The sequence below is a fragment of the Lepidochelys kempii genome, chromosome 15 (assembly GCF_965140265.1).
Source record: "Lepidochelys kempii isolate rLepKem1 chromosome 15, rLepKem1.hap2, whole genome shotgun sequence".
NCBI lineage: Eukaryota > Metazoa > Chordata > Testudines > Cheloniidae > Lepidochelys > Lepidochelys kempii.
Window position 1 is genome coordinate 12,883,379 of NC_133270.1, and position 25,540 is coordinate 12,908,918.

The 25,540-nt window shown below is 47.0% G+C and overlaps 1 protein-coding gene across 7 annotated transcripts in view; it reads right to left on the reverse strand.

Moving 5' to 3' along the window:
- Nucleotides 1-25,540, reverse strand: part of GGT5 (gamma-glutamyltransferase 5) — a 45,545-nt gene that overhangs the window by 9,822 nt on the left and 10,183 nt on the right. For 5 of the 7 annotated variants that reach the window (XR_012155178.1, XR_012155177.1, XM_073313707.1 and 2 more), the window contains exons 2-5: nt 14,379-14,509; nt 6,931-7,020; nt 1,808-2,003; nt 588-745 (exon numbers count right to left, since the gene is read on the reverse strand). Coding sequence is in view for 5 of the 7 variants with exons in the window: in XM_073313707.1 (XP_073169808.1) it covers nt 588-745; nt 1,808-2,003; nt 6,931-7,020; nt 14,379-14,509 (575 nt within the window). In the remaining 2 variants the exon portion in view is untranslated. Of the gene's footprint in view, nt 1-587; nt 746-1,464; nt 1,748-1,807; nt 2,004-6,930; nt 7,021-14,378; nt 14,510-25,540 lie in introns of those variants that run through there. The other 2 variants (XM_073313711.1, XM_073313709.1) reach the window with 2 other exon arrangements.

Here is a 25,540-nt window from a genome sequence, read left to right on the forward strand (position 1 = left end):
AGGTCAAGGCTACAGCTTTCCTGAACATAGACCTATTTTCTTAGCTGAAAACCCTATTGCGTATAATCCTAGGCATCAGGGCTCAAATCCAGGCCTGGTGTAATTCCGTAGAGTCAGCTGAGTTGCATCAGGAAGAATCAGGCCTAGCATTTTCACCAATACTTGTCATGATGCCAATTTTTAAAAAAGGTGACTAGTGACTTTGAGTGCCTCAATTTTGGGGGCCACAAACGGAGTTCTTTGCATTTATCTTTACTGAATTTCATCCTGTTGATTTCAGAATAATTTTCCAATTTGACAAGGTCCTTTTGAATTCTAATCCTGTCCTCCCAAGTACTGTACTTGCAACCCCTCAGTCTGATGTCATTGCCAAAATTTATAAGCATACTCTCCACTCCATTATCCAAGTCTTTAATGAAAATACTGAATAGTACTGGACCCAAGACTGACCCCCTGCGAGACCCCACTAGCTATTCCCTCCCACTTTGACAGTGAACCACTGATAACTTCTCTTTGAGTATGATCTTTCAACCGGTTGTGCACCCACCTTACAGAAATGCCATCTATGAAGTATAACTGTTACCTACTTTCATGCTTTATGTCGTTCACCAAATCCTGTGCTATCTTGCCCTCATAAAATTCTCTGGCTCCCTTCTCTGCTACAACCTTCAGTGTATTCAGCAGGGCTGGCCAGAAGATGATTTCATCAGGTTTTAGGACCTCACCATTCTTAAAGAACAGTTTGCTGTTAAGAGAGAATGTCCATCAGTTCAGCTTTATAGCATGCGTGTGATTATTTCTCTCCCCTAACAGAGTCCCCATTTGCCAGCCAAAGCTTGTTTCTTCTGCGTACAGTTTGTCCTGGTTCTCCAAAGCTCCACTCCATACCACCAGGGAAAGGCCTGTCTTCATACAGTAACTGTCCCTTGGTGAGCATGTCTCCATATCAAGTCCCACACAAAGATTCCTCACTCTGGGCCTGAAGCTGCAGCCTTTATTCAAGTAATCCCAGTGGGAATGCTCACACGAGTAAGACTGCAGGTTTCTGCCCTGTCAGCGGACAGTTGCAACACTGTCAATGTCTTCACACATCCAGTCCCCCATCTCCTATTCTCAACGTTCAGTTGCACTTACTAAATCATCCCTCTGTGCAGACCCACTCAAGAGGTGCTGACAAAGCAAAGATATTTCTATTATATTCCCCCATCCTCCCAAAACAGATTTTTCTTTCAGCTGCAAAAATTGACCAGTTGCCAGCAGAGTATTCCGAATTCAAGCCCATTCAGTGGCACATTCTTGTCTCGTACACCATAGGCGCTGACTCTGTGGTTGCTCCGTGGCTGAAGCACCCACAGGGAAAAATTAGTGGGTGCTCTGAGCCCACTGGCAGCCAAGCTCCCCTCACCCTCTACCCCACCTCGTCCTCCTCCCCTGAGCGCGCCGCTTCCCTACTCCTCCACCTACCTCCCAGTGCTTCCCGCCCGGCTGCCACCAAACAGCTGTTTGGCAGTGTTGACACGGTCCGGGAGGGAGGGGGAAGAGCGGGAACGTGGTGCACTCAGGGGAGGAGGCAGGGAAGAGGCGGTCCCAGGGCGGGGATGTGGGGAAGGAGAAGGAGTTGGAATAGGGGCAGGGAGGGGGCGGAGTTGGGGTGGGGACTTTGGGGAAGGAGTTGGAATGGGGGCAGGGCAGGGGTGGGAATAGGTGGGGCAGGGCCTCATGGAAGGGGTAGAGTGGGGGCAGGAGTAGAGGGGCGGGGGTCGAGCACCCTGTGCTGCACACCCATGTGAAATACAACTTCTCTTACCACAAGGATGACTTTTTCAAAAAGGTCTGTAACATCGGGTAACTGAGAAATTTGCTTAGCACTTTTGGCATTCTGATTCCATGTGTAAGGAGCTTGATGGTTGGTTCAAATAGCGATTTCCATGGCAACCGCCCATAGCGCCTGTGAGCTTCTTCATATCCACGAAGCTCCCCCGGGACTGCAATCCACTGGCTCCCTGCACAAGCAGTTATGATATTACTCACTGCAGTAACCCCTCCCCTCATACATTAATCACATAATTCCTGGTCACATCCATCTGGAGGCCACCACTAACAGCTACGACACGCTAAGAATAAGGGAAGCAGAATCTAGCACCAGGAATTTCCAATGGTTTCAAGGCGTGGTCCACCCCCTTCAAACCCACTGGTGATAGCACAGGCCACCCCCACCCTCCTTATTCCATTAGAGATAGCACAGACCACTTCCTCCTCCCTGCCCATTACTGATAACCCTCCCCCAGCCACCTGTCTCATAAGCGATAGCTCAGCAATTGCTTACATGGAAAAACAATGTCTATCTAGTAACTGAGCAGCGGACACAAGTCAGGGAGCCAGCATCATGTGGCCAGCCAATTCACCACAAAATGGCAACAACTGCCCTCAGATGATCGGGGCACAACCAGAGTTTTCCCAGAGTTCTCCCCTGCTCTGCACCCACTTCCAACCTCTCTTTCCCACATGCTCTCCCTGCTCTCAGCCCCCCAGCCGCTGCCTCTGCACCCAGCCCTACATACACTCCCTTCCTGCTGCCCCACACCCAGCTCTGACCTCTCCCCCCTCCGCACTCAGCCCCAGAGACCTCCCTGCCCCACAACCAGCCCCGAGGCTGTCAGGCTGAAGAACACCACCTCCACCAGGGGCCAGGCATTTCTGGGAGCCCCAGACCACATCCTCCTCCTGCATCTCCACTTCCTAGTAAGCTCCAAAAGCCTGGATCCAATTCTCCCACCGTCCTTGGCACTGGGAGTTCCTGGTGCCCCTGCTCCATTTCTCCCTGGGGGTTGACAGAGGAGCGGTCAAGCTAAAGTTCCAGCTCCGGTCAGGGGCCAAGAGGGGGCCTGGGACCTCTGGACCCTCCCCCTCTTTGCGCCCCAGCAGACCATCACTATAGGCTACAACTTGCCGAAAGTCAAACAGTGAGTCAGTGGCAGAGCTGAGAATAGACACCCCAACACACTCCAGTTTCCTGTCTTATGCCCTATCCAGCAGGCCAGTGTTTCTCAAGCTGGGGAGCATGTATGGGGTCTTCTCCACATGCACCTCTGTACAGATTCCAGTGACATTCACAGCCTGGATGCTGACCTGATCCTTGAAGGGATGGAGCAGGAGCTGTGATGATTAGTGGAAAGGGTGATGTAAATACCTAGATAGGGAAATAGAGACTGTACTCTCTTCAAGGAGCCTATTCACCCGCACAATGCCTCTTGGATCTCCTGTTGGGACAGCTGAGCTCTGTTCCTTTAAGAAACAATAATGGCTTTAACTTTTCTGTTCCTCCGCTTATCAGTCTGCAAAAGAGGGACTCGAATACCTCCTTCCCTGGAGTGTCCTGAGGCTTAATTCACTAGTGCCTGTAATGTGCTCTGAGACCCTTGAATGAAAGGTTCTAGGGAAGGAGAAGCATTTGCGCAAAAGCAGGGTAGATCTCTTGGTCTCTTCCTAAACAAAAGTATCTGCAACCCAAGTTGAAGAAGCTGCTTTTCTATTAGCTGGTAGTAGTAACAGCACGTGTATTCTCTTTACAGAGCAGCGTGGGTGTGAGACAGAAAAGGTAGTTTCCTGGTTATGGGTTTATATTGAAACTCAGGAAACCTGGATTCAATTCCTTTCTCTGCCACAGATGCCCTGAAGGATCTTGGGCAAGACACTCAGGGCTTGGTTTTTCAGAGGGTCTGAGCACCCACTGACTTTAATTGTTCTCAATGGGAGCTGCTGGGTGCCGAGCACTAGGAAAATGCAGTCCTACTTTGAAGATTACATATAAAAGGCACCTCCTTACTTAGCCGGCCTGCCCTGTGTGTGGTCAGTCGCCTCTGCCAGCTTTAGTGACAAAACTAATTTTTTAAAATGATTTTTACTACTGCAGAGTCAACACAGCTACGAGACAGAGTACTGGACTCTAGTCCCTGTGCATCAACACCACTGCTTGCTAAGTTCAGTCATAGTAAGATCTGTGCAAACCCACTGACAGCAAGGGAATTGCCTGGATGTCACTGAAAGCAGAATCTGAGGACAAGGACGTTTGCACCACCACAGGGGGCCTGATTTGGCCTGTAAAACTTTTACTCCTGGTAACAATGCAGGACAAGAAAAATCCTGTTCTCAGATCTCTGGCTGAGTTTGGTGGGAAATCAGTCAGAAAGACAACCTCTCTTTCCTTGCAAGCTTTGCAGTCTGATACGGCGTCGCTGAGACACAAACATGCCCCCACCATGCCATTTTTGCTGTCATTTTTCAGAGTGGAACTGCACATTGAGCCACAGACAAGGACAAGAACAATGAAGTACAGAGCTGTCAGCTTTGACTGACACATAATGAGTCTTGCTTTGGAGCCTGATCCTACAGGACATTACAACAGCCTGCAGCCCTATATTGACGTAAAAGTTTAACCAGTAAACTGATGAGCTTGATGCTTATCGGTTTCTATTAACAATTAAACTCCACTGGGGTCCCAGCTGTTGGCTGGCGCCTGGGGCTCTGTTACTGCCTGTTCATCTAAGCATGCTCAGTACATCGGCTGAAGCCACTGCCCTTCACCCTGCCCTTATTACCCGTAAGATTCTGTGGACTGCTTTTGACAGGGGTTAAAAAGTGGCAAAGGGGGGTGAATCAGAGCAGGGGGGTGGCCAGGGTCTGAGCAGGGGGTGGAAATTTACTGGTCAGGGGAGTCAAGCAGCTGGAGGCAGCATTAGGAGAGGGGCTAAATGGCAAAATCGAGGATGAGGGGGGAGGAGGCAGAGTTAAACCCAGGGTGAGGCGCTGGCAGAGGGTGTCGGAGGGCAAAACCCAACACAGGCAGGGGCAGAGGGGGTAGCAGTTAGCCCAGTGGGACTGAGACACTAGTGCTTGGCAAAATAGTTGGTTGTGGGGCAAGAGGCTTTTTTATTTGAGCAAAGTGGCTTTTTTGTATTGTCACATGAACTGAGCATGCTCAGTAACATCTGCTGAAGCCACTGCCCTTCACCCTGCTCTTATTAGCCATAAAAATCTGCTAACTACTATTTACAGGGGTTAAAAAGGGGCAAAGAGGGCAAATCGGAGCAGGGGGATGGCCAGGGTCTGAGCAGGGGGTGGAAACTGACTGGTCAGGAGGGTCAAGCAGCTGGAGGCAGCATTAGGAGAGGGGCTAAATGGCAAAATCGAGGATGGGGGCGGGGAGGAGGCAGAGTTAAACCCAGGAGTGAAGCGCTGGCAGAGGGTGTCAGAGGGCAAAACCCAGCACAGGCAAGGGCAGAGGGGGCAGCAGTTACCCCAGTGGGATTAAGACACCAGTGTTTGCAAGGGGCTTTTTTATTTCCCCCTCTCCCACAGACAACACCTCTCAGCATGGGCTTAGCAGGGCTGGGTTCTTAAAGGCACAAGGCTGGGTTCTTAAAGGCACAGGCATCCCAACGCCTAGTCAATGCAGCTCCTCTTTGTCTGATCTAACCTACTGAGGCTATGTCTACACTACAAAGTTCAGAGCGCTGCTGTGAGTGCCAGTGCTCCTGGTAATCCCCCGCAACGAGGGGATTAGTGCTGACCACTGGGAGCCAAGCCTGTCCACTAATTTTATATGTATCCCATACATCAGTGGTTCCCAAACTTTAACAGCCTGTGAACGCCTTTCACTAAATTGTGAAATCCTACAAACCCCCCTCCTAAAAATGAATATTTCCAGGGATTTAAGTTTAAATTTCCTCCGCACTCTGCAATCCGTGGGGCTCCTGCTGCTGGACCCCGTTGACTGCCCTGGTCAACTGAGCTACTCTGAGCTCAGGCTGCAGGTCCTGCTGACCGCCGGGGCTCAGCTGCCAGCCCCAACTGCCCGGCCCCACTCTTCCTGGGGCTCGGGTTGCCAGCTCCGCGTGGAGCGCTGGGTTTCAGGCTGCTGGCTCCCCCACTGACGGGGGCAGGGCTTGGGCTGCCAGCCCCAACTGCCCTGCCCTGCTCTCCCTGGGGCTTGGGCTGTCTGCCCTGCAACCGGGTCCCATCTGCTGCCTCCAAAGCCCGGGGTCCTCTGCCTGCCATGAGTGAAATTTTTCTGGCAAACCCCGGTTTGGGAACCACTGCCATACATAAACGTATACATAATGTTTACACCTTTTTTTCTAAACCCATTAACCTGCCTGGCCCTCCTCACTGTCTGCCACCTCAACAGAATCATAGAGCTTGCATGGCTCTGCACTATTGTCATGAGCGTTTGCACCCAAAGGTGCCTGCTCCTTTACCATTTGCAGATCAGCAAACATACATGTGGGGTGTGACATTATACTCTACATTCTTTATGAAAATATGCTTATGATATGGATATGACATAGCTAAAATATACTTTATGCCAGATGGCTGATGTGGGGTAGCTTCATCACATTGCAGTGTTACAGGTAGCACATCCCTACAGTTCGCAGTTTCGTACACATGTATGTGTGTGTGAAAATGTTATCTGTAGGACCAGGCTACCTGTAGCAACGACAGGTCCTACTTTGCTAAAAAAGGTATTTCAAGCAGTCTCACATGTAAAACCAACCTTGAACAGTGTAACAAGCCTACAAGTGGTAGATATGGTATATCTTGCCTTTAGTAAGGCTTTTGATACTGTCTCCCATGACTTTCTTATAAACAAACTATGGAAATGAAACCTAGATGGAGCTAAAATAAGATGGACATAACGAGTAGGGTCACCAGGGATCAGTTCAGGATATGTTTCTATTCAAAAGCTTAATGACTGAGATAATGGCATACAGAGTACACTTATAAAGCTTGTGAAAATTTAAGGTCTAGAAAACATGACCTACGAGGGAAGACTGAAACATGATAACAGTTTTCAAGTATGTACAAATAAAGTAGCATCTTTTTACTGCACCAAGCTGTCTGAAAGGAAAACAGTCCAATTCCAATCCTTACCTACTTGGAGAGAGCTTGTACATTGATCTAACAAGTCTTGTTTGATATTTTCTGGAGCTGTTTCACGAGCGTTAATCACCACAACCTCTCCTGGAAATAAGAAGGGAAAACACATAATAATCTCTTCCCAGTGTCTGGTACGTTTCATTCATCACAGTTAGAGGAGCAGAAAGCAAAGTGCTGGAGTTTATGCTTTTTTGTGGAAACTAGTGAGGGTTGGAGTCCCACTGGATCATGCACTGTGGAGTCCATGAAGTCCATCACCAAACCGGCCAAGCTCTCATGTTATGTTTATGAACTCTGCAGCAGGGCGCTTTCCTTCTGCAGAGTTTACGTCTTCCTAACATTTTAAGAACAGTACATCTCATACTGCTGGTCCCTTTGACTCTTTGTTTGATCTGAAAGTGAGATCATGATCCAGGATATACAGATGGGTTAATTCTGGCTCTATTGATCTTAAAAACTGCTGTGGCCCTTTTATGGTACTTCAGTGGTGCAAAGAGGCACACAGTTGGCTTAACCAGTTAACCAGGAATTCTCATCTCTACATCGCTCCTGCACCTGCTGCAGGGGGCCTGGTTGCAAACTGCAGTCAAGTGGCCATTCATTGGCGTATTGCAGAGGTGGGCAAACGTGTCCTGGAGTGTCCTGCCTGGCCCTTGAGCTCCCGGCTGGGGAGGCTAGCCCCTGGCCCCTCCCCTGCTGTCTCCCCTCCCCTGCAGCCTCAGCTTGCCGTCCCACCAGTGCTCTGGGTGGCGGGGCTGCACGCTCCTGCCGGGCAGCGTGGCGGAGTGGCTGGCTCCGGCTGGGCAGTGCGGTTGCCAGTCCTGGTGCTCTGAGCCGCATGGTAAGGGGGTGGGGAGCGGGGGAGTTTGATAAGGGGCAAGGGGTCCCAGGGGGCAGTCAGGGGACAGGGAGCAGGAGGCAGCTGGATAGGCGTGGGAGTCCCGGGGGACCTGTCAGGGGTCCGGGATGTGGATAGGGGTCGGGGCAGTCAGGGGACAGGGAGCAGGGGGAGTTGGATGGGGGTGGGGTTCCTGGGGGGCGGTTAGGGGCAGAGAGTCCTGGGAGGGGGTGGTCAGGGGATCAAGGAGCAGAGGGGGTTGGATGGGTCGGGGATTCTGAGGGGGGCAGTCAGGGGGTGGGAAGTGGGAGGGGGCAGATAGGGGGTGGGGGCCAGGCTGTTTGGGAAGGCACAGCCTTCCCTACCCAGCCCTCCATACAGTTTCGGAACCCTGATGTGACCCTCAGGCCAAAAAGTTTGCCCATTCCTGGTGTATTGGAACCAGCATGGAACCTTCTCCATCAGACTCCACGGCACCTTTCCTCACAGGAGGGCACTAGACTTTGAGAAGGATGCATTTCAAAGGTTCACTGGACTATAAAAGAGGGGGGCAAAGAACCCCAACTTATCTTTCACTTTGAAAGACAAAGGACCTGAGCACCTTGGACTTTGTGGGAGATCCTGACCAAGGGGTCAGTCAGCTGTCTTGCTGGGAGGAAGCATAAGAAGCTCACCTTGAAACAAGACTGTAGCTTGGTTAAATCTTAGTCCTTAGAAAGCATTTTTCACTTTTATTTGCTCATAACCATTTCTGATTTTATCCCTTACACCTGAGCTCACTTAAAATCCTCTCTTTTCATCAATAAACTTATTTTCCATCTAAACCAATCTGGTGCTGTGTTTGAATTGAAGTAATCATGAACTCTAGTTAAAGTAACAGACTGCTGAGGTTTTGTCTCTTTAAGGGAGCAATTGACTGTATTACTTCCCTAAATGTACCAACAGAGGGCTGGACATTTCAGGGCAGACAGTTTGGGGGAAATTCGGGAGTAGGGGTGGCTTGGCTAATAGTAACCAAGGCTGCTGGAGACCAGGGAGTGGCTGTGGTATAAAAAGCAGGCTGCTGGAGTTGCTGAACCAGGGTGGCTTTTATCACACGGATACTCAGTGCAGGCTTGTATCCTGGCTGGGAGCACCCAGACAGGAAGCTACAGCAGCAGAGCATTTTAAGGCACTCAGAGTTATACAACAAATGGTAACACAACCTCATGCTGGTGTGGGTTGCACCCCAAAATGTGACAACCATGCCCTCTCTCATTCTCCTCTGTCCATACAAGTCCCTGAAACCATCTAATACTCCATATTCATCTGCCACTATCAGAAAGACACTCCATTTTCCCAGTGCAAGTCAGAGAGCAACACAACCTTAGACATGCAGCACCATATACATGCTTACAGACTGGCTATTGATAATCCTTGTACCTGAGGCAGGCTAAGAGGCAGGGCAGTGTGCAGATTATATTATTATGCAACAATAGTCCACACTACTGTAATTCATATCTGCAACAGAGAGTGCTTAAGTCCCTTTCATGTGGCAACGACTGGGATTCTCCCACCAGTAAAGGGGGAAAAAAGTGAGGTGAAACAATAGACTTTAGGAGGGTGTTGGAACCACAAATGAATGTTGCATTTTGGGATGGCAGCTGGAGTACTGTCTATACCATATCAGTATGTGTATGCCCACACAGCCACTGCCAGTACACTGGCAGAGGGTTACGATGTTCTGAACAGGAGAATAACTATGTCAGCAACAGTGGAGTTTGGTTGGTAGGAGACAACACACCAGGCTGTGCTGAGAAAAAGGAAAGTTTTGACAGCACAGCTTTCTAATGTAGGTCAGTACTGCATATTTCCAGACTTTGTTACTTAGCTGGCTTGTTTGCTTTAAACTACAGTATTATTCTTACTGCTAATGACTATAGGCTACGTTGGCTGGGATAAGCTCAGGCACTGTAAATACACTGAAGCAGGAACATAACAAAACTTTGAGTTCTAAAAGCCAAACAAACAGACAAGTCTTATGTCAGGGCCTGAAAGTGGCTAGACTTGAGCATAGCTAGATTGCCAAAGGGAGTAAATTGCTAAATTAGAAGGCCTGAGTCTCCGCAAAAAGAAAAGGAGTACTTGTGGCACCTTAAAAAGAAAAGGAGTACTTGTGGCACCTTAGAGACTAACCAATTTATTTGAGCATGAGCTTTCGTGAGCTACAGCTCACTTCATCGGATGCATACCGTGGAAACTGCAGCAGACTTTATATATACACAGAGAATATGAAACAAGAGTGCTGGGTCATCCTTTAGGATAGGTTGTAGATCCTTAATAATGCATTGGAGGGGTTTTAGTTGGGGGCTGAAGGTGACGGCTAGTGGCGTTCTGTTATTTTCTTTGTTAGGCCTGTCCTGTAGTAGGTAACTTCTGGGAACTCTTCTGGCTCTATCAATCTGTTTCTTTACTTCTGCAGGTGGGTATTGTAGTTGTAAGAAAGCTTGACAGAGATCTTGTAGGTGTTTGTCTCTGTCTGAGGGGTTGGAGCAAATGCGGTTGTATCGCAGAGCTTGGCTGTAGACGATGGATCGTGTGGTGTGGTCAGGGTGAAAGCTGGAGGCATGCAGGTAGGAATAGCGGTCAGTAGGTTTCCGGTATAGGGTGGTGTTTATGTGACCATTGTTTATTAGCACTGTAGTGTCCAGGAAGTGGATCTCTTGTGTGGACTGGACCAGGCTGAGGTTGGTGGTGGGATGGAAATTGTTGAAATCATGGTGGAATTCCTCAAGGGCTTCTTTTCCATGGGTCCAGATGATGAAGATGTCATCAATATAGCGCAAGTAGAGTAGGGGCTTTAGGGGACGAGAGCTGAGGAAGTGTTGTTCTAAATCAGCCATAAAAATGTTGGCATACTGTGGGGCCATGCGGGTACCCATAGCAGTGCCGCTGATCTGAAGGTATACATTGTCCCCAAATGTGAAATAGTTATGGGTAAGGACAAAGTCACAAAGTTCAGCCACCAGGTTAGCTGTGACATTATCGGGGATAGTGTTCTTGACGGCTTGTAGTCCATCTTTGTGTGCAATGTTGGTGTAGAGGGCTTCTACATCCATAGTGGCCAGGATGGTGTTATCAGGAAGATCACCGATGGATTGCAGTTTCCTCAGGAAGTCAGTGGTGTCTCGAAGGTAGCTGGGAGTGCTGGTAGCGTAGGGCCTGAGGAGGGAGTCTACATAGCCAGACAATCCTGCTGTCAGGGTGCCAATGCCTGAGATGATGGGCCGCCCAGGATTTCCAGGTTTATGGATTTTGGGTAGTAGATAGAATATCCCAGGTCGGGGTTCCAGGGGTGTGTCTGTGCGGATTTGATCTTATGCTTTTTCAGGAAGTTTCTTGAGCAAATGCTGTAGTTGCTTTTGGTAACTCTCAGTGGGATCATAGGGTAATGGCTTGTAGAAACTCGTGTTGGAGAGCTGCCGAGCAGCCTCTTGTTCATATTCCGACCTATTCATGATGACGACAGCACCTCCTTTGTCAGCCTTTTTGATTATGATGTCAGAGTTGTTTCTGAGGCTGTGGATGGCATTGCGTTCCGCATGGCTGAGGTTATGGGGCAAGTGATGCTGCTTTTCCACAATTTCAGCCCGTGCACGTCGGCGGAAGCACTCTATGTAGAAGTCCAGTCTGCTGTTTCGACCTTCAGGAGGTGTCCACCTAGAATCCCTCTTTCTGTAGTGTTGGTAGGGAGACCTCTGTGGATTAGTATGCTGTTCAGAGGTATTTTGGAAATATTCCTTGAGTCGGAGACGTCGAAAATAGGATTCTAGGTCACCACAGAACTGTATCATGTTCGTGGGGGTGGAGGGGCAGAAGGAGAGGCCCCCAGATAGAACAGCTGCTTCTGCTGGGCTGAGAGTATAGTTGGATAGGTTAACAATATTGCTAGGTGGGTTGAGGGAACCATTGCTGTGGCCCCTAGTAGCATGTAGTAGTTTAGAAAGTTTAGTGTCCTTTTTCTTTTGTAGAGAAGCAAAGTGTGCGTTGTAAATGGCTTGTCTAGTTTTAGTAAAATCCAGCCACGAGGAAGTTTGTGTGGAAGGTTGTTTTTTTATGAGAGTATCCATTTTTGAGAGCTCATTCTTAATCTTTCCCTGTTTGCTGTAGAGGATGTTGATCAGGTGATTCCGCAGTTTCTTTGAGAGCGTGTGGCACAAGCTGTCAGCATAGTCTGTGTGGTATGTAGATTGTAATGGATTTTTTACCTTCAGTCCTTTTGGTACGATGTCCATCTGTTTGCATTTGGAAAGGAAGATGATGTCTGTCTGTATCTGTACAAGTTTTTTCATGCAGTTGATACTTTTCCACTCCATACGGCTAAATGCAGTGCCTTGCATAATGACAGGTTTCAGAGTAACAGCCGTGTTAGTCTGTATTCGCAAAAAGAAAAGGAGTACTTGTGGCACCTTAGAGACTAACCAATTTATTTGAGCATGAGCTTTCGTGAGCTACAGCTCACTTCATCGGATGCATACCGTGGAAACTGCAGCAGACTTTATATATACACAGAGAATATGAAACAATACCTCCTCCCACCCCACTGTCCTGCTGGTAATAGCTTATCTAAAGTGATCATCAGGTCGGCCATTTCCAGCACAAATCCAGGTTTTCTCACCCTCCACCCCCCACACAAATTCACTCTCCTGCTGGTGATAGCCCATCCAAAGTGACAACTCTTTACACAATGTGCATGATAATCAAGTTGGGCTATTTCCTGCACAAATCCAGGTTTTCTCACATCCTCCCCACCCCCATACACACACAAACTCACTCTCCTGCTGGTAATAGCTCATCCAAACTGACCACTCTCCAAGTTTAAATCCAAGTTAAACCAGAACATCTGGGGGGGGGGAGGAAAAAACAAGAGGAAACAGGCTACCTTGCATAATGACTTAGCCACTCCCAGTCTCTATTTAAGCCTAAATTAATAGTATCCAATTTGCAAATGAATTCCAATTCAGCAGTTTCTCGCTGGAGTCTGGATTTGAAGTTTTTTTGTTTTAAGATAGCGACCTTCATGTCTGTGATTGCGTGACCAGAGAGATTGAAGTGTTCTCCGACTGGTTTATGAATGTTATAATTCTTGACATCTGATTTGTGTCCATTTATTCTTTTACGTAGAGACTGTCCAGTTTGACCAATTGGAATTCATTTGCAAATTGGATACTATTAATTTAGGCTTAAATAGAGACTGGGAGTGGCTAAGTCATTATGCAAGGTAGCCTGTTTCCTCTTGTTTCCCCCCCCCCCCCCCCCAGATGTTCTGGTTTAACTTGGATTTAAACTTGGAGAGTGGTCAGTTTGGATGAGCTATTACCAGCAGGAGAGTGAGTTTGTGTGTGTATGGGGGTAGGGGGGATGTGAGAAAACCTGGATTTGTGCAGGAAATAGCCCAACTTGATTGTCATGCACATTGTGTAAAGAGTTGTCACTTTGGATGGGCTATCACCAGCAGGAGAGTGAATTTGTGTGAGGGGTGGAGGGTGAGAAAACCTGGATTTGTGCTGGAAATGGCCCACCTGATGATCACTTTAGATAAGCTATTACCAGCAGGACAGTGGGGTGGGAGGAGGTATTGTTTCATATTCTCTGTGTATATATAAAGTCTGCTGCAGTTTCCACGGTATGCATCTGATGAAGTGAGCTGTAGCTCACGAAAGCTCATGCTCAAATAAATTGGTTAGTCTCTAAGGTGCCACAAGTACTCCTTTTCTTTTTGCGAATACAGACTAACACGGCTGTTACTCTGAAACCTGTGGCACCTTAGAGACTAACAAATATATTTGAGCATAAGCTTTCGTGAGCTACAGCTCATTTCATCATAAATTTGTTAGTCTCTAAGGTGCCACAAGTACTCCTTTTCTTTTTGCGAATATAGACTAACGCAGCTGCTACTCTGAAATCTGAGTCTCCACAGTCTGTTTCTTTGTGGAGTCCCTAACACCCACACAAAGTACTGTTCTGATCTGGCAGCCTTTTGCACAGGCATATGGTAAAGGACACAAGGTGTAAACTTGCCACGAAGCAATTGGTCCAAGGTCTCACCAGACATGGAGAGTCATATCCATCCCTCAGCACAGTCACAACAGGGATGAATATGGCCCAGAGTATTTACACTTAGATTCTCATAACAAATGCGTCCCTTCTGATCTCATCTGCATTGGCTGAGCATAAGGTGAGCACCAGCCCTTCAGTTAACTGGGATTCAGGCCATTCTGGGTTTGCTCTAATGCCTGCCTAAAGTTCAGACATGGTTGAGTTTTTCACCTTAACTCCAACATTCCCTCACCTCCACGAGATTGCTTTTTGAATTACTGCGATACCCTACTCACACTGTTGTGAGTTAATGGATGTCTGTTTACAGCCATCGCTCTATGGGAACAGATAAGTAGGTCTGGGAATACAATACCATTCTAACCAGGGAGTGCAGCTTTCATTGAAAAATGCTTCGCCTGAACTTCCAGGACATTGGCTTGTGCAAGGCCACTGAATGAGCATGCTGGTGAATAGACTCTAAACGCTATGGGAGAATTACCTGAGAACGGACAGGCCCTCACCATACCTGTGGTTGCATTATAGATGGTAAAGATGACACCTCCTCCCAGACCCATACTCTGGGGGTTCAAAACTGACGTGCAGACCAGAGCAGCAATAGTAGCATCCACAGCTGAACCTTTACGTTGTAGGATGTCCCTGTATGAGAAAGGAAGAGAAAATATTGTGAAAGGCCAGGCAGCACAGAACTGAGCGGGCTCATGGAAGATCCTGCCTGCTTGTAATGCAAATGATATTCAGGTGGTAAGTTGGGAGAAGTCAATAGTTACGTGGACTGAAGCAGCTGGGGTGATTTCACAAAACTGGGGGAAATGAGTTACAGTGGTGGGAAAGGAAACTGGACAGAGAAGAGAGAACCTCTGAAAAAAGAGGTAGCAATTCTGTGTGAGGATCTAAAAGCTGCACAAGGAAATGACACAGCTAGACCATGCCTACCAGCCAGAAGACTTATTTAGGCTGAGCTGAAGGATGAAAATAGAGAACAATTATCGGAAATTTCTATGGCTTTTTAAGCCATAGCAACAAGGCAGGTCAGGAAATGATCATACAAAGAGGAAGAAAGCTACTGAAAACCAGTAGCCCCCCCAGGAGAGCACAGCACACTCTATAATGCAGAGACGAAGTCTTAACAAATGTCTTAAGTAATGTAAGTGATTTGTGGCTAGTTCAACTGCACTACTTTCCAGCTTCTACGACAATTAGACAAGGCACCATTTGGTCATGTGGGGGGAAAGGGAGAAATATGAGTTACAGGTGGGTGGGAAACAAGCCCCTGGATCTGAACACCAACTCTGTGGAAATTCAGGGCCGGATTCTTTGCTCATTAACAGCGGTGTAACCCCACTGGTTTAAGTGAAGCTACTCCAGACTTACACCAGAGTGAATGAGCTCAGTCAGGGCACTGGATGCCAATCTAGGCTTCATTTCAAGCTCCTTCCAGTATGCAGTCCTCACTATGGAGTGATGACCAGTGCCTCCAAAGCAATGGCTGGATCCACAACTCTGTTCCATATCGCACTGAGCTTGGAGGAAGTTCAAATCCCCACTCACTGCAGGCCAGGCATGTCCATATCTCTATTTGTAACATATTCTGGGGCCCTCTGACCATCTTCCCAACACTAATGAATTTAGCCTCACAACACTCCTGGCACACACGGACGTATTCTTCCCACTATACAGATAGGGGAACTGACGCACAGAGAGGGATTCTGGGACCTGCCCAAGATCACACATAGAGTTTCTAGCAGAGCCAAGAACAAAATCTAGATCTCCAGTCCGGTGCCCTACCTACAAAGCCACCCCTCTTGTAGCATGAGTTTAACCCCTTATATAATGAATGATGTCGCTGCTGAATGATTATGAAAGTACCTTGCTCTCCTCAGATGAAAGGAGCTTTAGAAGTGTAGCTCAGTGGGCCAGCTTACCTCTATTATATTCATTGCTTTGCATTATATTCTGCTTTATTATATTCAGCAGTAATGCAAGGAACCTACAGGCTTGTATCCTGTAAGACACTGGCTTCAGCAGTTAGCGTGAGGCCTACGAACTTATGTAACACATATGTTTTGGGAAACCGGACGTAGAGTGTAGGGGGGAATTTTGTCCATAATATCAGCTCACCACAGAACATGAATTGAAACTGGCTTCTGGATGGAATATCTGACTGCAAGAGTGCCCTGGCAACAAATTGACGTATATGATAATGGGGTGAAATCATAAATACACTAACTTATAGAAGGATACCTTAACACAGGTAAGGAGATGAAATGCAAATAAGGAAGAGGGGAGAAACCCCTACTGAATATGCATTAGAGATGCGTAATGTCAGCATAACATGTTATAAAAGTGGCATCCCAGCCTGGGGGCAGTAGGGAGAGGTAGCCCTTGGGAGGGGCCAGAATGATGGCCACTGGTGAAGATGAAGAAGGTGACGGTGATGAGGACGATAATGGCTAACATTTCAGGTTGTTCTGCAAGGGATGGTATAAGTATGGATGTTCAGATGTACTTTCTGTATTATCTCTATCTACCTTACTGAGTTAGTGTGTGTGACTTTGCTAAATGTATTAATAAATTATTTATTTGTAAATATAAAAGAGTTCCTGTAGTGTGAGTGTTGCACCTGTGCACATCGGGGATCCCAACTATATAATTTTAATAATACTTGGCCTGATCTTGGGACAAGAACCTGTCAACCCTCAAAGTGATACAGTAACTGGGAATTTTTATTCATAATCTATAGATCAGGCTACAGGAGTGAAACATTATTAAGATGACGTATTTGCATGGAGGCTAAGCAACAGGAACTACCCTTCTTACAACCGCACCCTCGTACAACTCCAGATTAACCTCAATTGACTCTCTTAGTGGCAGATTCAACCACCCCAGTTTTCAGGACTGTTAATCCTAAATGTTTAAAAGGCATGAATCAGGCCCCCCAAAATCATGAGATACTATTGAAAACCCTCATGATTTTTAAGCCTAACACATGTGGATGCCATTTATTTCCCTTCCGGTTTTAGTGTCTTTAGGGTGCACTTAGGTTCTGTTTTCAAGCTTTTCTCTGCAACTGGGAGGGCTAGAAACTTCTTTTTTAAAACGAAAGCTGCTATTCTCATCTAACCACACACCTCCAGAAGTTGGGGCTTTAAGAAACACACCTCATACCACAACAGTCGGCAACAGTAAGGTTTGTTTTCAACCACTCCTCTGCTGGCCAGACAGGGACGCCAAGCAAACAAGTTGTTAACTCCACTCCTTGCCCAAAACCAAAGCATGTCACCTCCACAACACACTTCAGACAGTATCTGTTGGCTCAGTAATCTGAAGTTGTTTAAGTAGTTGCAGACCTGTATTCTGCACAGGTGTGTGCACACCCAGCGTGCTGGTGCCAGAGACTTTGGCCTACCAGTGCCCATAGAGGGGCCGTGCTTGCGCCTCAGGGCTGCAGCCCCTCTCCTGGCTATATGAGGCGGTGTTGACCCTCCTCAGTCCCTTCTCACTGACCGTGGCTGGAGTTGAAGATCTGTCTGTGACTGTAGTCTTATAACCTTGCATTTACTCTAAGCCTAGTTTACTGTACATAAGTAATTAGTCAGTAGTTAGATAGCATTAGTAGATAGTGTTCCCCCCTTGATGCCCTCACCAGGCTTTAAACACGGTCCTTCGTGTGGAGAGGCGATCCCCAACAGCGACCCCCTCTGCCCCACGGTGCGTGTTTTGTCTCAGCGAGCCCCATCTTAAGAGTACTGTTTGATCTGTAAATTATTTAAAAAGCAGACTCAGGTGGCACGGGACCTTTGCCTGAAGCAACACCTGCTTCAACAGGCCATGCGGCCCAATCGGTACTAAGGTCCTCCTCGGTCAAAGATTGCCCTCAGGCTTGAAAAGTGCTGCCGTCTCTCATTCTGGGGCAGGCACCTTGCCGAAGAGACGGAGGAGCCGCTCTCCATTATCGACATCAAGGAAGATGTCTCATAAGACCAATCAGGACCATTCCAGGTTGTGGGGCAACTCCTCTGCTTCCCCCAGGAAAAGTACAGACTGGCACATGGCTGGTTCTGGAACATGGGATGGCACGGGTTCCTCTGACCCTTCCCTGGTACTGAGTGGAAAGAGCAGAAATCCTGTGCCATTGACTCCGGTTCCAGCCTCTGAGCATCCATTGAGTCTGGTACTGACGAGGGAGATGCCGGTACCGGTATCATTGACAACCCAGGCAGCTGCAGACCTTCTCTGCCTTTCGGTCCCTAACTCACCATTGGTCCAGGACTCTTCCAGGGCTGTGCCACTTACGGTCCCTCTGATGGAGCGAGCCACTGAACCTGTGTGTTTGTCAGCACCGCATCCAGACCCTTCCCTTGCCATGGTGGGGATGGAGCTGGCACTGGAATCAGTGAGGGGGACCATGGCACCAGGACCCTCTTTGGCCCCGCTGCATTTGACTCCGCAAGTGCTCCCATATCAGCTCTCACCACCCTCAACATTGACACATTCAGGCACTCTGGTACTGATGTTTGTGTGGAGACCAACACTGCCTATGGCATCAGCACAGAATCACAGAATCGTAGGACTGGAAGGATCATCTAGTCCAGGCAGGGAGAATGCTAGGTTGATTGGGACACCTGAAGCCAATTGGGGCTGGCTGAAACAAGTTAAAAGCCTCCCAGTTAGTCAGGTGGGTGTGCATATCAGGAGCTGTGGGAGGAAGCTGCGCTGTTGGAGAGGCTGAGTAGTACACACAATATCAGGCACAAGGAAGGAGGCCCTGAGGTAAGGGTGAAGTGGAGCTTGAGGAAGTGAGGGCTGCTGTGGGGGAAGTAGCCCAGGGAATTGTACATGTCATATTTCTAAAAGGTCAGCTACCATAGCTGATACTATTAGGGTTCCTGGGCTGGAGCCCGGAGTAGAGGGTGGGCCCGGGCTCCCCCCCACCTTTGTCCCCTGATTAATCACTGAGACTGGGAGACAACAGAGACTGTGCAAGGAAGGATAATTTCTCCTCACCTCCCTTGCTGGCTTATGATGAAAATGGCTCAGTAGACTGTGACCCTTATCTCTAGATAAAGAAGGGTTACGTGGAGGGTCACAGTGAGCCTCTGAGGCTAGCGAAATCTGCCAGGAAACGCGGGACCCACAGAGGCAAGGACAGAGCTTTGTCACAGTACTTGAAATTTATGACACACTCATTACTATGCTTGACACCACATTGCGTTTGTTCGACCATCTGGGACTCATTTTAAACACTGCAAAGTCAACCTTGGCTCCCACACAACAAATCAAGTTCACTGGGTTCCTGTTAGATTCCATGAGGTCGAGGGCATTCCTACTGACGACCACTTCCAAGCAACTCAGCAGCTCTGCCTCAGTCTGCAGTCTCAGCCATCCATGACAGTCCACGTGTGTCTAAGCCTGTTGGAGCTACATGTCTGCTTGCATGCAGGTGGCCCAGTTTACCAGGCTGCACTTTTGCCCTCTTCAGATGTGGCTCAGGATGGCTTATCTCCCTGCCTTCTCTGGGCAGGCTGGTTCCCCCTTCCTCCATCAGTCCTGGATTCCTTGCGCTGGTGGGAGTCCCTCCACAATGTAGTGCCAAATAGTCCCCTTCGCTCAGCCCTCTCTGACAAAGTCAGTGGTTATCAAAGCTTCCCTTCTGGATTTGGGGGGCTCAGCTGAACTCATTAAGTGTGTAGCGCTTGTGGTCGGTACAGAAAACCTCCTTCCATATCAATGTGTCGGAACTTCAGGCCATCCACAATGTATGCCATGCCTTCTGGGACTGCATCAGACACTCAGTGGTTCACATACTGAGGGAAAATACCACCGTAATGTACTATGTGAACAAGCAAGTTCCAGGTTACTCTGTCTGGAGGCGATCAACCTGTGGCAGTTTTGCATCGAGGAAGACATCACTCCAGTAGCAATCCATTTGCTGGGGGTGCAAAATTGTCTTGCAGACCATCTCAGCAGGGTTGTCTTCACAACATGGGGCATCTCCATGATCAACCTGTTTGTGACAAGGGAAAACAGAAAGTGTCATATATTCTGCTCCTGGGAGGGCTGCAGGCCAGGCTCCGTCTCTGATGCCTTCCACTGCAGTTGGCAGTTAGCTCTTCTGTATGCCTTTCCACCTATTCCATAGTTCATCAATGCGGATGGGGCCAGCTCATCTCATTGCTCTAGTGTTGCCGAGATAGTGCTGGTTCCCAGAGCTCCTTGCTCTGTCAGTTCAGCCTCCCATACCGTTTCCTCTCCATCCTGATCTGCTCACTCAGGTTTACGGCCACACAATCCATCCTGCGCTCAGCTCCTTGAACCTTACAATGCAGTGGCTACATGTCTGAATGAAGAGGAGGAGCAGTGCTTGGCGGCTGTCCAACATGTCCTATTCAACAGTAGGAAGTCCTCCACTAGAACAGCCTACTTAGTGAGCTGGAATAAATTCTTGGTGTGGTCCTTGACCCGTGTGACCCAAATGATAGGGGCTTCCATTAGGACATCTTAGAGTACCTGCTACATCTTCAGAAATTTGGCTTTGTGCTCAGTTCCCCGAGGGTGCTTTTGGCAGCAATATCTGCATTCCATCCCCCAATTTAAGGGAAGTCAATTTTTTCCACTGCCATAGTGATGAGATTTCTGAAGGGGCTTCTCCGCTTACATCATCTAGTCCAAGAACCAGTGTGGGAGCTAAACATGGTCCTGGCAGCTCTGATGGGCCCTCCGTTTGAGCCCCTTGAAGCCTGCCCACTGCCCCTCCTGTCTGAGAAAACCACATTCCTGATAGCAATCACTTCAGCAAGGGTGTGTGTGAGTTGTAGGCCTTAATGGCTGAGCTGCTCACTTTGTCCTTGGGGAGCTGAACGTAACACTGCAATCACAGTGGGCTGCTGGAACAATTTTTATAGTGGGGGTGCTGAGAGCCATTGAACTAAACTTTGTAAACCCCATATATGATGGAAACCACTTCAAGCCAGGGAGTGCTGCAGCACCCCCAGCACGCCTAGTTCCAGCACCTATTGATCACACCCAAAGTTTTTATCCAAGGTGGTCTCTCGGATTCATCTGAATCAGGCGGTGTATTTACCTGTTTTTCCCAAAGCTGCACCTCTTCCCCAGGAGGACAGCGCTTCCATAATCTGGATGTCAAGCAATGTCTAGTCTTTTATCTAGACAGGACTTAACTGATTCGTGCTTCACCTCACCTGTTCGTGTCATATGCAGACAGCATGAAGGGGCAAGCAGTTTTGGCACAGACCATTTCTAGATGGATAACATCCTGTATCAAGGCTGTGTATGAAATAGCTTCACCTATGCCTCCTCAGCGGATACGGCTCACTCCAAAAGAGTACAAGTGATATCGATGGCATTCCTCAGTGATGTTTCCATACTGGACATTTGCACGGCTGCCACGAGGTCATCTATACATATGTTTACAGACCATTATGCTATTACTGCATCTTCACGAGTGGATGCAGGCCTCGGAAGGGCAGTTCTGTGATCTCTATTGCATAGGCTCCAAGCCCTGCCTCTAGACTGGGGTACTGCTTGTGAGTCACCTAAGTGGAATACACGTCTGCATCTATTCAAAGAAGAAACGGTTACTTACAGGAAGTGTGGTTCTTTGAGATGTGACCCACCCTTCATCCCCTCTGCACTGGAGTCTCCTCTCATGGGCTTTTAGTGCAAAGGAACTTTAGGGGGGGTCAGGGTGGTGCCACTTCATATAGCCAGGGGAGGGCCACAGTCAGGAGGTGCGATTCACTGTCTTCTATGCATACTGCTAGGCTAGGCAAAAGTCTCCGGCTCCAGCACATTGGATGCACACACACGTAAGCGGAATACATGTCTGCATCACATCTCGAAGAACCACAGTTACATTAAGCCACCGTTTCTTTTGTCATTAAAGTGGGTCTGCCCCCACCTCCCCACACTGGCCCTAGTTGCCTTAGCACCAAGTAGCACATACCTAAGGATTAGCAACAGGATGTGCTCAATATTCCCTGGTAGTAGAGATGCTACTCTCTAGGAAGAGTAAAGCCTAGTCTCCACTAGAAATGGTTTTCCAGTATAGTTATATTGGTAAATCCTCTCGCCTAGATGCAGTTTATACTGGCAAAAAGTGCTTTTGATGACAGAGCTTAGTTCCCTGAGTGAAATAAGCTATCCCAGCAAAACCATGTTTATGCTGTATAACTGCCCCTACACTAGGGCTTTTACCAGTATAGGAATGTCACCTGCAAAAAATTCACCCCCCTAATCAGTCTTACTCTACTAGAAAAAGTTTCTAGTGTAGACCTGGCCTAAGAGAAAAGGGAATTGCACTTAATCTTACCCACTGATCATGAGCCACCTCAGCTTGTGGGGGCTTGTTTCGCAAGTACCTCTCAGAAACACATTCGTTTAGATCTGCAAGAACATTTTTTTGTGTAAACAGGTGGCCCTTACAGTTGGGAATTTTCCATTAACATTATCTTGACTGATGTACTTAAGTCATGCTAAATTACTCTGATAGCTGATCCCAACAGAGCCAAAGCCAGGAGTAAAATATCAGATTAGGACACTAGCTGGGGCATGCCTGCACAAACAGCTCTGTGAAGGCATCAGGCTGTAGAATTGGGTCCCTATGTGTAGCACTATTTATATTTGGTTATTTGCTCTGAAACATCCAGGATTAGCCACTACTAGAAACAGAATACTGAACTAGATGGGCCTCTGGTCTGCTCCACTGGGGTTATTCCAATGCTCCCACAGAAATCCCTGGAATATCTGCTTCAGAGACCAGGTTTCCAGCCTGGCTTTATCTCCCAAGTGGAACAAATCTGCCACTCTCCACTTGTTCCCCGAGAGGATCTTCCATGTGAAAAAGCAGCAGCGAATGCAGAGCCCTGGGGTGGTTAAAGACGTGCTGAAAGATGTGTCTCTCTTCCCTACTTCCGCCCATTATAAGAAGTTCCCTTCACTGCTGGACAGGTGTGGAGTTTTTTTTCCTAGCACAAGAAGTTTTAAGGGAGGATTTTAAATATAAAAAGCCCATGACCATCATATGAGCTGCTGACCCTTCCGAGACCACAGATTCCAGCACTTGAGTTTACACCTATATTTATAATTTATGACAATGTTTGCAATTCCTATAACCCACATTCACCATTGTCCTATGGCCCCTTGGCCAATATCTTTTTAAAGCAACACAGATAAATCACTCACACCCTCCTGAACATTTAAAATTGTGTGAGAAATACCACAACCTAAAGAACCCCTAGGCCCTCTTCATTCACACACTACAGTGGTTGCTTATTTTTGCCAGAAGATGAACAGTTCTTGCATTATCCCAGGAGATACACTGAGTGTTTACCCTTCATGGACAATTCTTTCCACCCGATCCAAACACACATGGGAATTCAGAGCCAGTGCCCTCTGCATTTTAAATGCATTAGTTCAGTGTACTCCTGTGACACATGGCCAGAAAGGGTTAAGCAGCTCGCAGGCTGAATAACCCAGATTCAACCTTTAGAAACATGTTACAAAACTATGTAAATGGTAATTAGGGCCATTTCATGTTAAATGGGCTAGAATTTTGAAATGCAATCATGTATCCTTAGAGAATTAGAGGTGACCCTAATCGCATGTGTTTACTTATATCTTGTTAGATGTTAGCCATGTAAACAGACAGTTCCTGTCTATTACTATAGCTATTGATTCAGAGATCAAAAGGAAATATTAATATTTAGATGAAATGTGAGTGAAATAATGTCATTGTCTATATGTCTCTTTAAAGTTTGTGGTAAGCTGTATATGAACTACTTAATGGATAAATTACCTTATGTTAATACATGTAGTTAATTACTGGTGATATTTGGGAACCAGAAGGTTACATCAAAGGCCTATTTTTCACCCAGGACTGTATGGTCAAGAGGCTGTCAGAAAACTGTATAAAAACTCTTGGGACCTGATCCTTTCATCTCAGATCTGCTTGATGCTTTATGCAGGGGAACCTTGACTGAGATCTCCAGTCCCATCGGTATCACCCTAAATATTAACATTGGACTATATAACCTATGGACTAATTCTGAAAGAACACTTTGCAACTACAAAGCTCACCATCATATGAATGATCTCAGAACTGCACTCATGTCTGTACGCATACTGATCTTTTAAGCAATACTCTCTCTCTTTTCTTTTTAAATAAATTTTAGTTTAGTTAATAAGAATTGGCTGTAAGTGTGTATTTGGGTAAGATCTGAAATATTCATTAACCTGGGAGGTAATGTGTCTGATCCTTTGGGATTGGTAGAACTTTCTTGTATGGTGAATAAGATTTTCAGTAATTCTCATCATAGTTGACTTGGGTGTCTGGATGGAGACCTACTGCTGGGTTGCTTTAAGGGAGCTGTGTTTTGGTTTCTGGGTAACCAGTATGATATTGCAGAAGCTGTTTTGAGGCTAGCTTGGTGGATCTAAGTACTGGAATGACCACCAACTTTGAGGATTGTCTGCCCCATTTTTTGCAGTTTGCCCTAATTAAGTAATCTCAGTATGGCTCCCCTGGGACCACGGTCACAACTCTGTCAGCAAGTTGGAGTCTATAAGTCACACACATGTTCCCAAGGGCCTCAGTCTGCTGCTTAAAGCTTTTAAATTCCCAACAAAAGCAACATTTACTTAACAACAGCAACACTGTGTGATAAAACACTATTTAATTACTACAAACACTTCTAGGGCTTTATAGAAATGCCACATATACAAAATGGTTAGACTTCAGTGTGTAGTAATGCACTCTCTCTAACACAACTTGACACAAGTTAATAAAACTCAGGCAAATTCAATGCTTTAAAATGTGATTCCAACTGAGGTCAATGGGAGGTGCCCGCAGACAGGCCTAAGAATGAAAATAAATAATAATTGTACATTAAATAGTCAGGCTGTTCCTGATATCAAAGACTCATCTTGTGGATCCCACTGAAGTCTAGTTAGAACTCATGAGAAGTCCACTCTTGACTCATGAAAAGTCACTACTCATGCTTATTAACTGGAATAAGTAATTCACAATCCAGGCCAATGCTGATGAATGTACCTCACTAACTTGGGGTGAGGCAGCAGAGGGAGAGGGGGAACAGGTGGAATCTTGTCTGCCATTGGTTAGGCAAATGATGAGCTGTAGTTTCTGCTAAAAGCTATTCATTTTATATGTTGCTTCATCCTTCCAACCCACCCCAAACATCTGTCTGTTGCATCGTATCTCACATGTTGTGAGCTCTCTGGGGTAGGAACTGTCTTCTTTTTTCATGTCTCTACACCATGTAGCACTAGGACTGGAGGTTCTAGGTGCTACAATAATACAAATAATAATAACGTTGTCAGAGCTAAGTAGGAAGCGATTCCTTTTAACAATCTGCAAGAGGATCATGAATCTTCCTGTCAAAGTAGAGCACGTTTTAATTTTTAATCCATTGTTTTGTTAACACACATTAACCATGTTATGAAACCTACACTAGATGACCATGAAAATATGCAGTGTTTAATGACTCCTAATGCTTTACGTACTCTTTTTACTGACTGATGAAAACATATGTAATAGTGACTTTACCCATTCTGAAAATGCAACCATCTCTGTGATCAAATACAGCATCTGTCCAAAAGCACATAGCACTTCTTACTATTTCTCAACAGAAA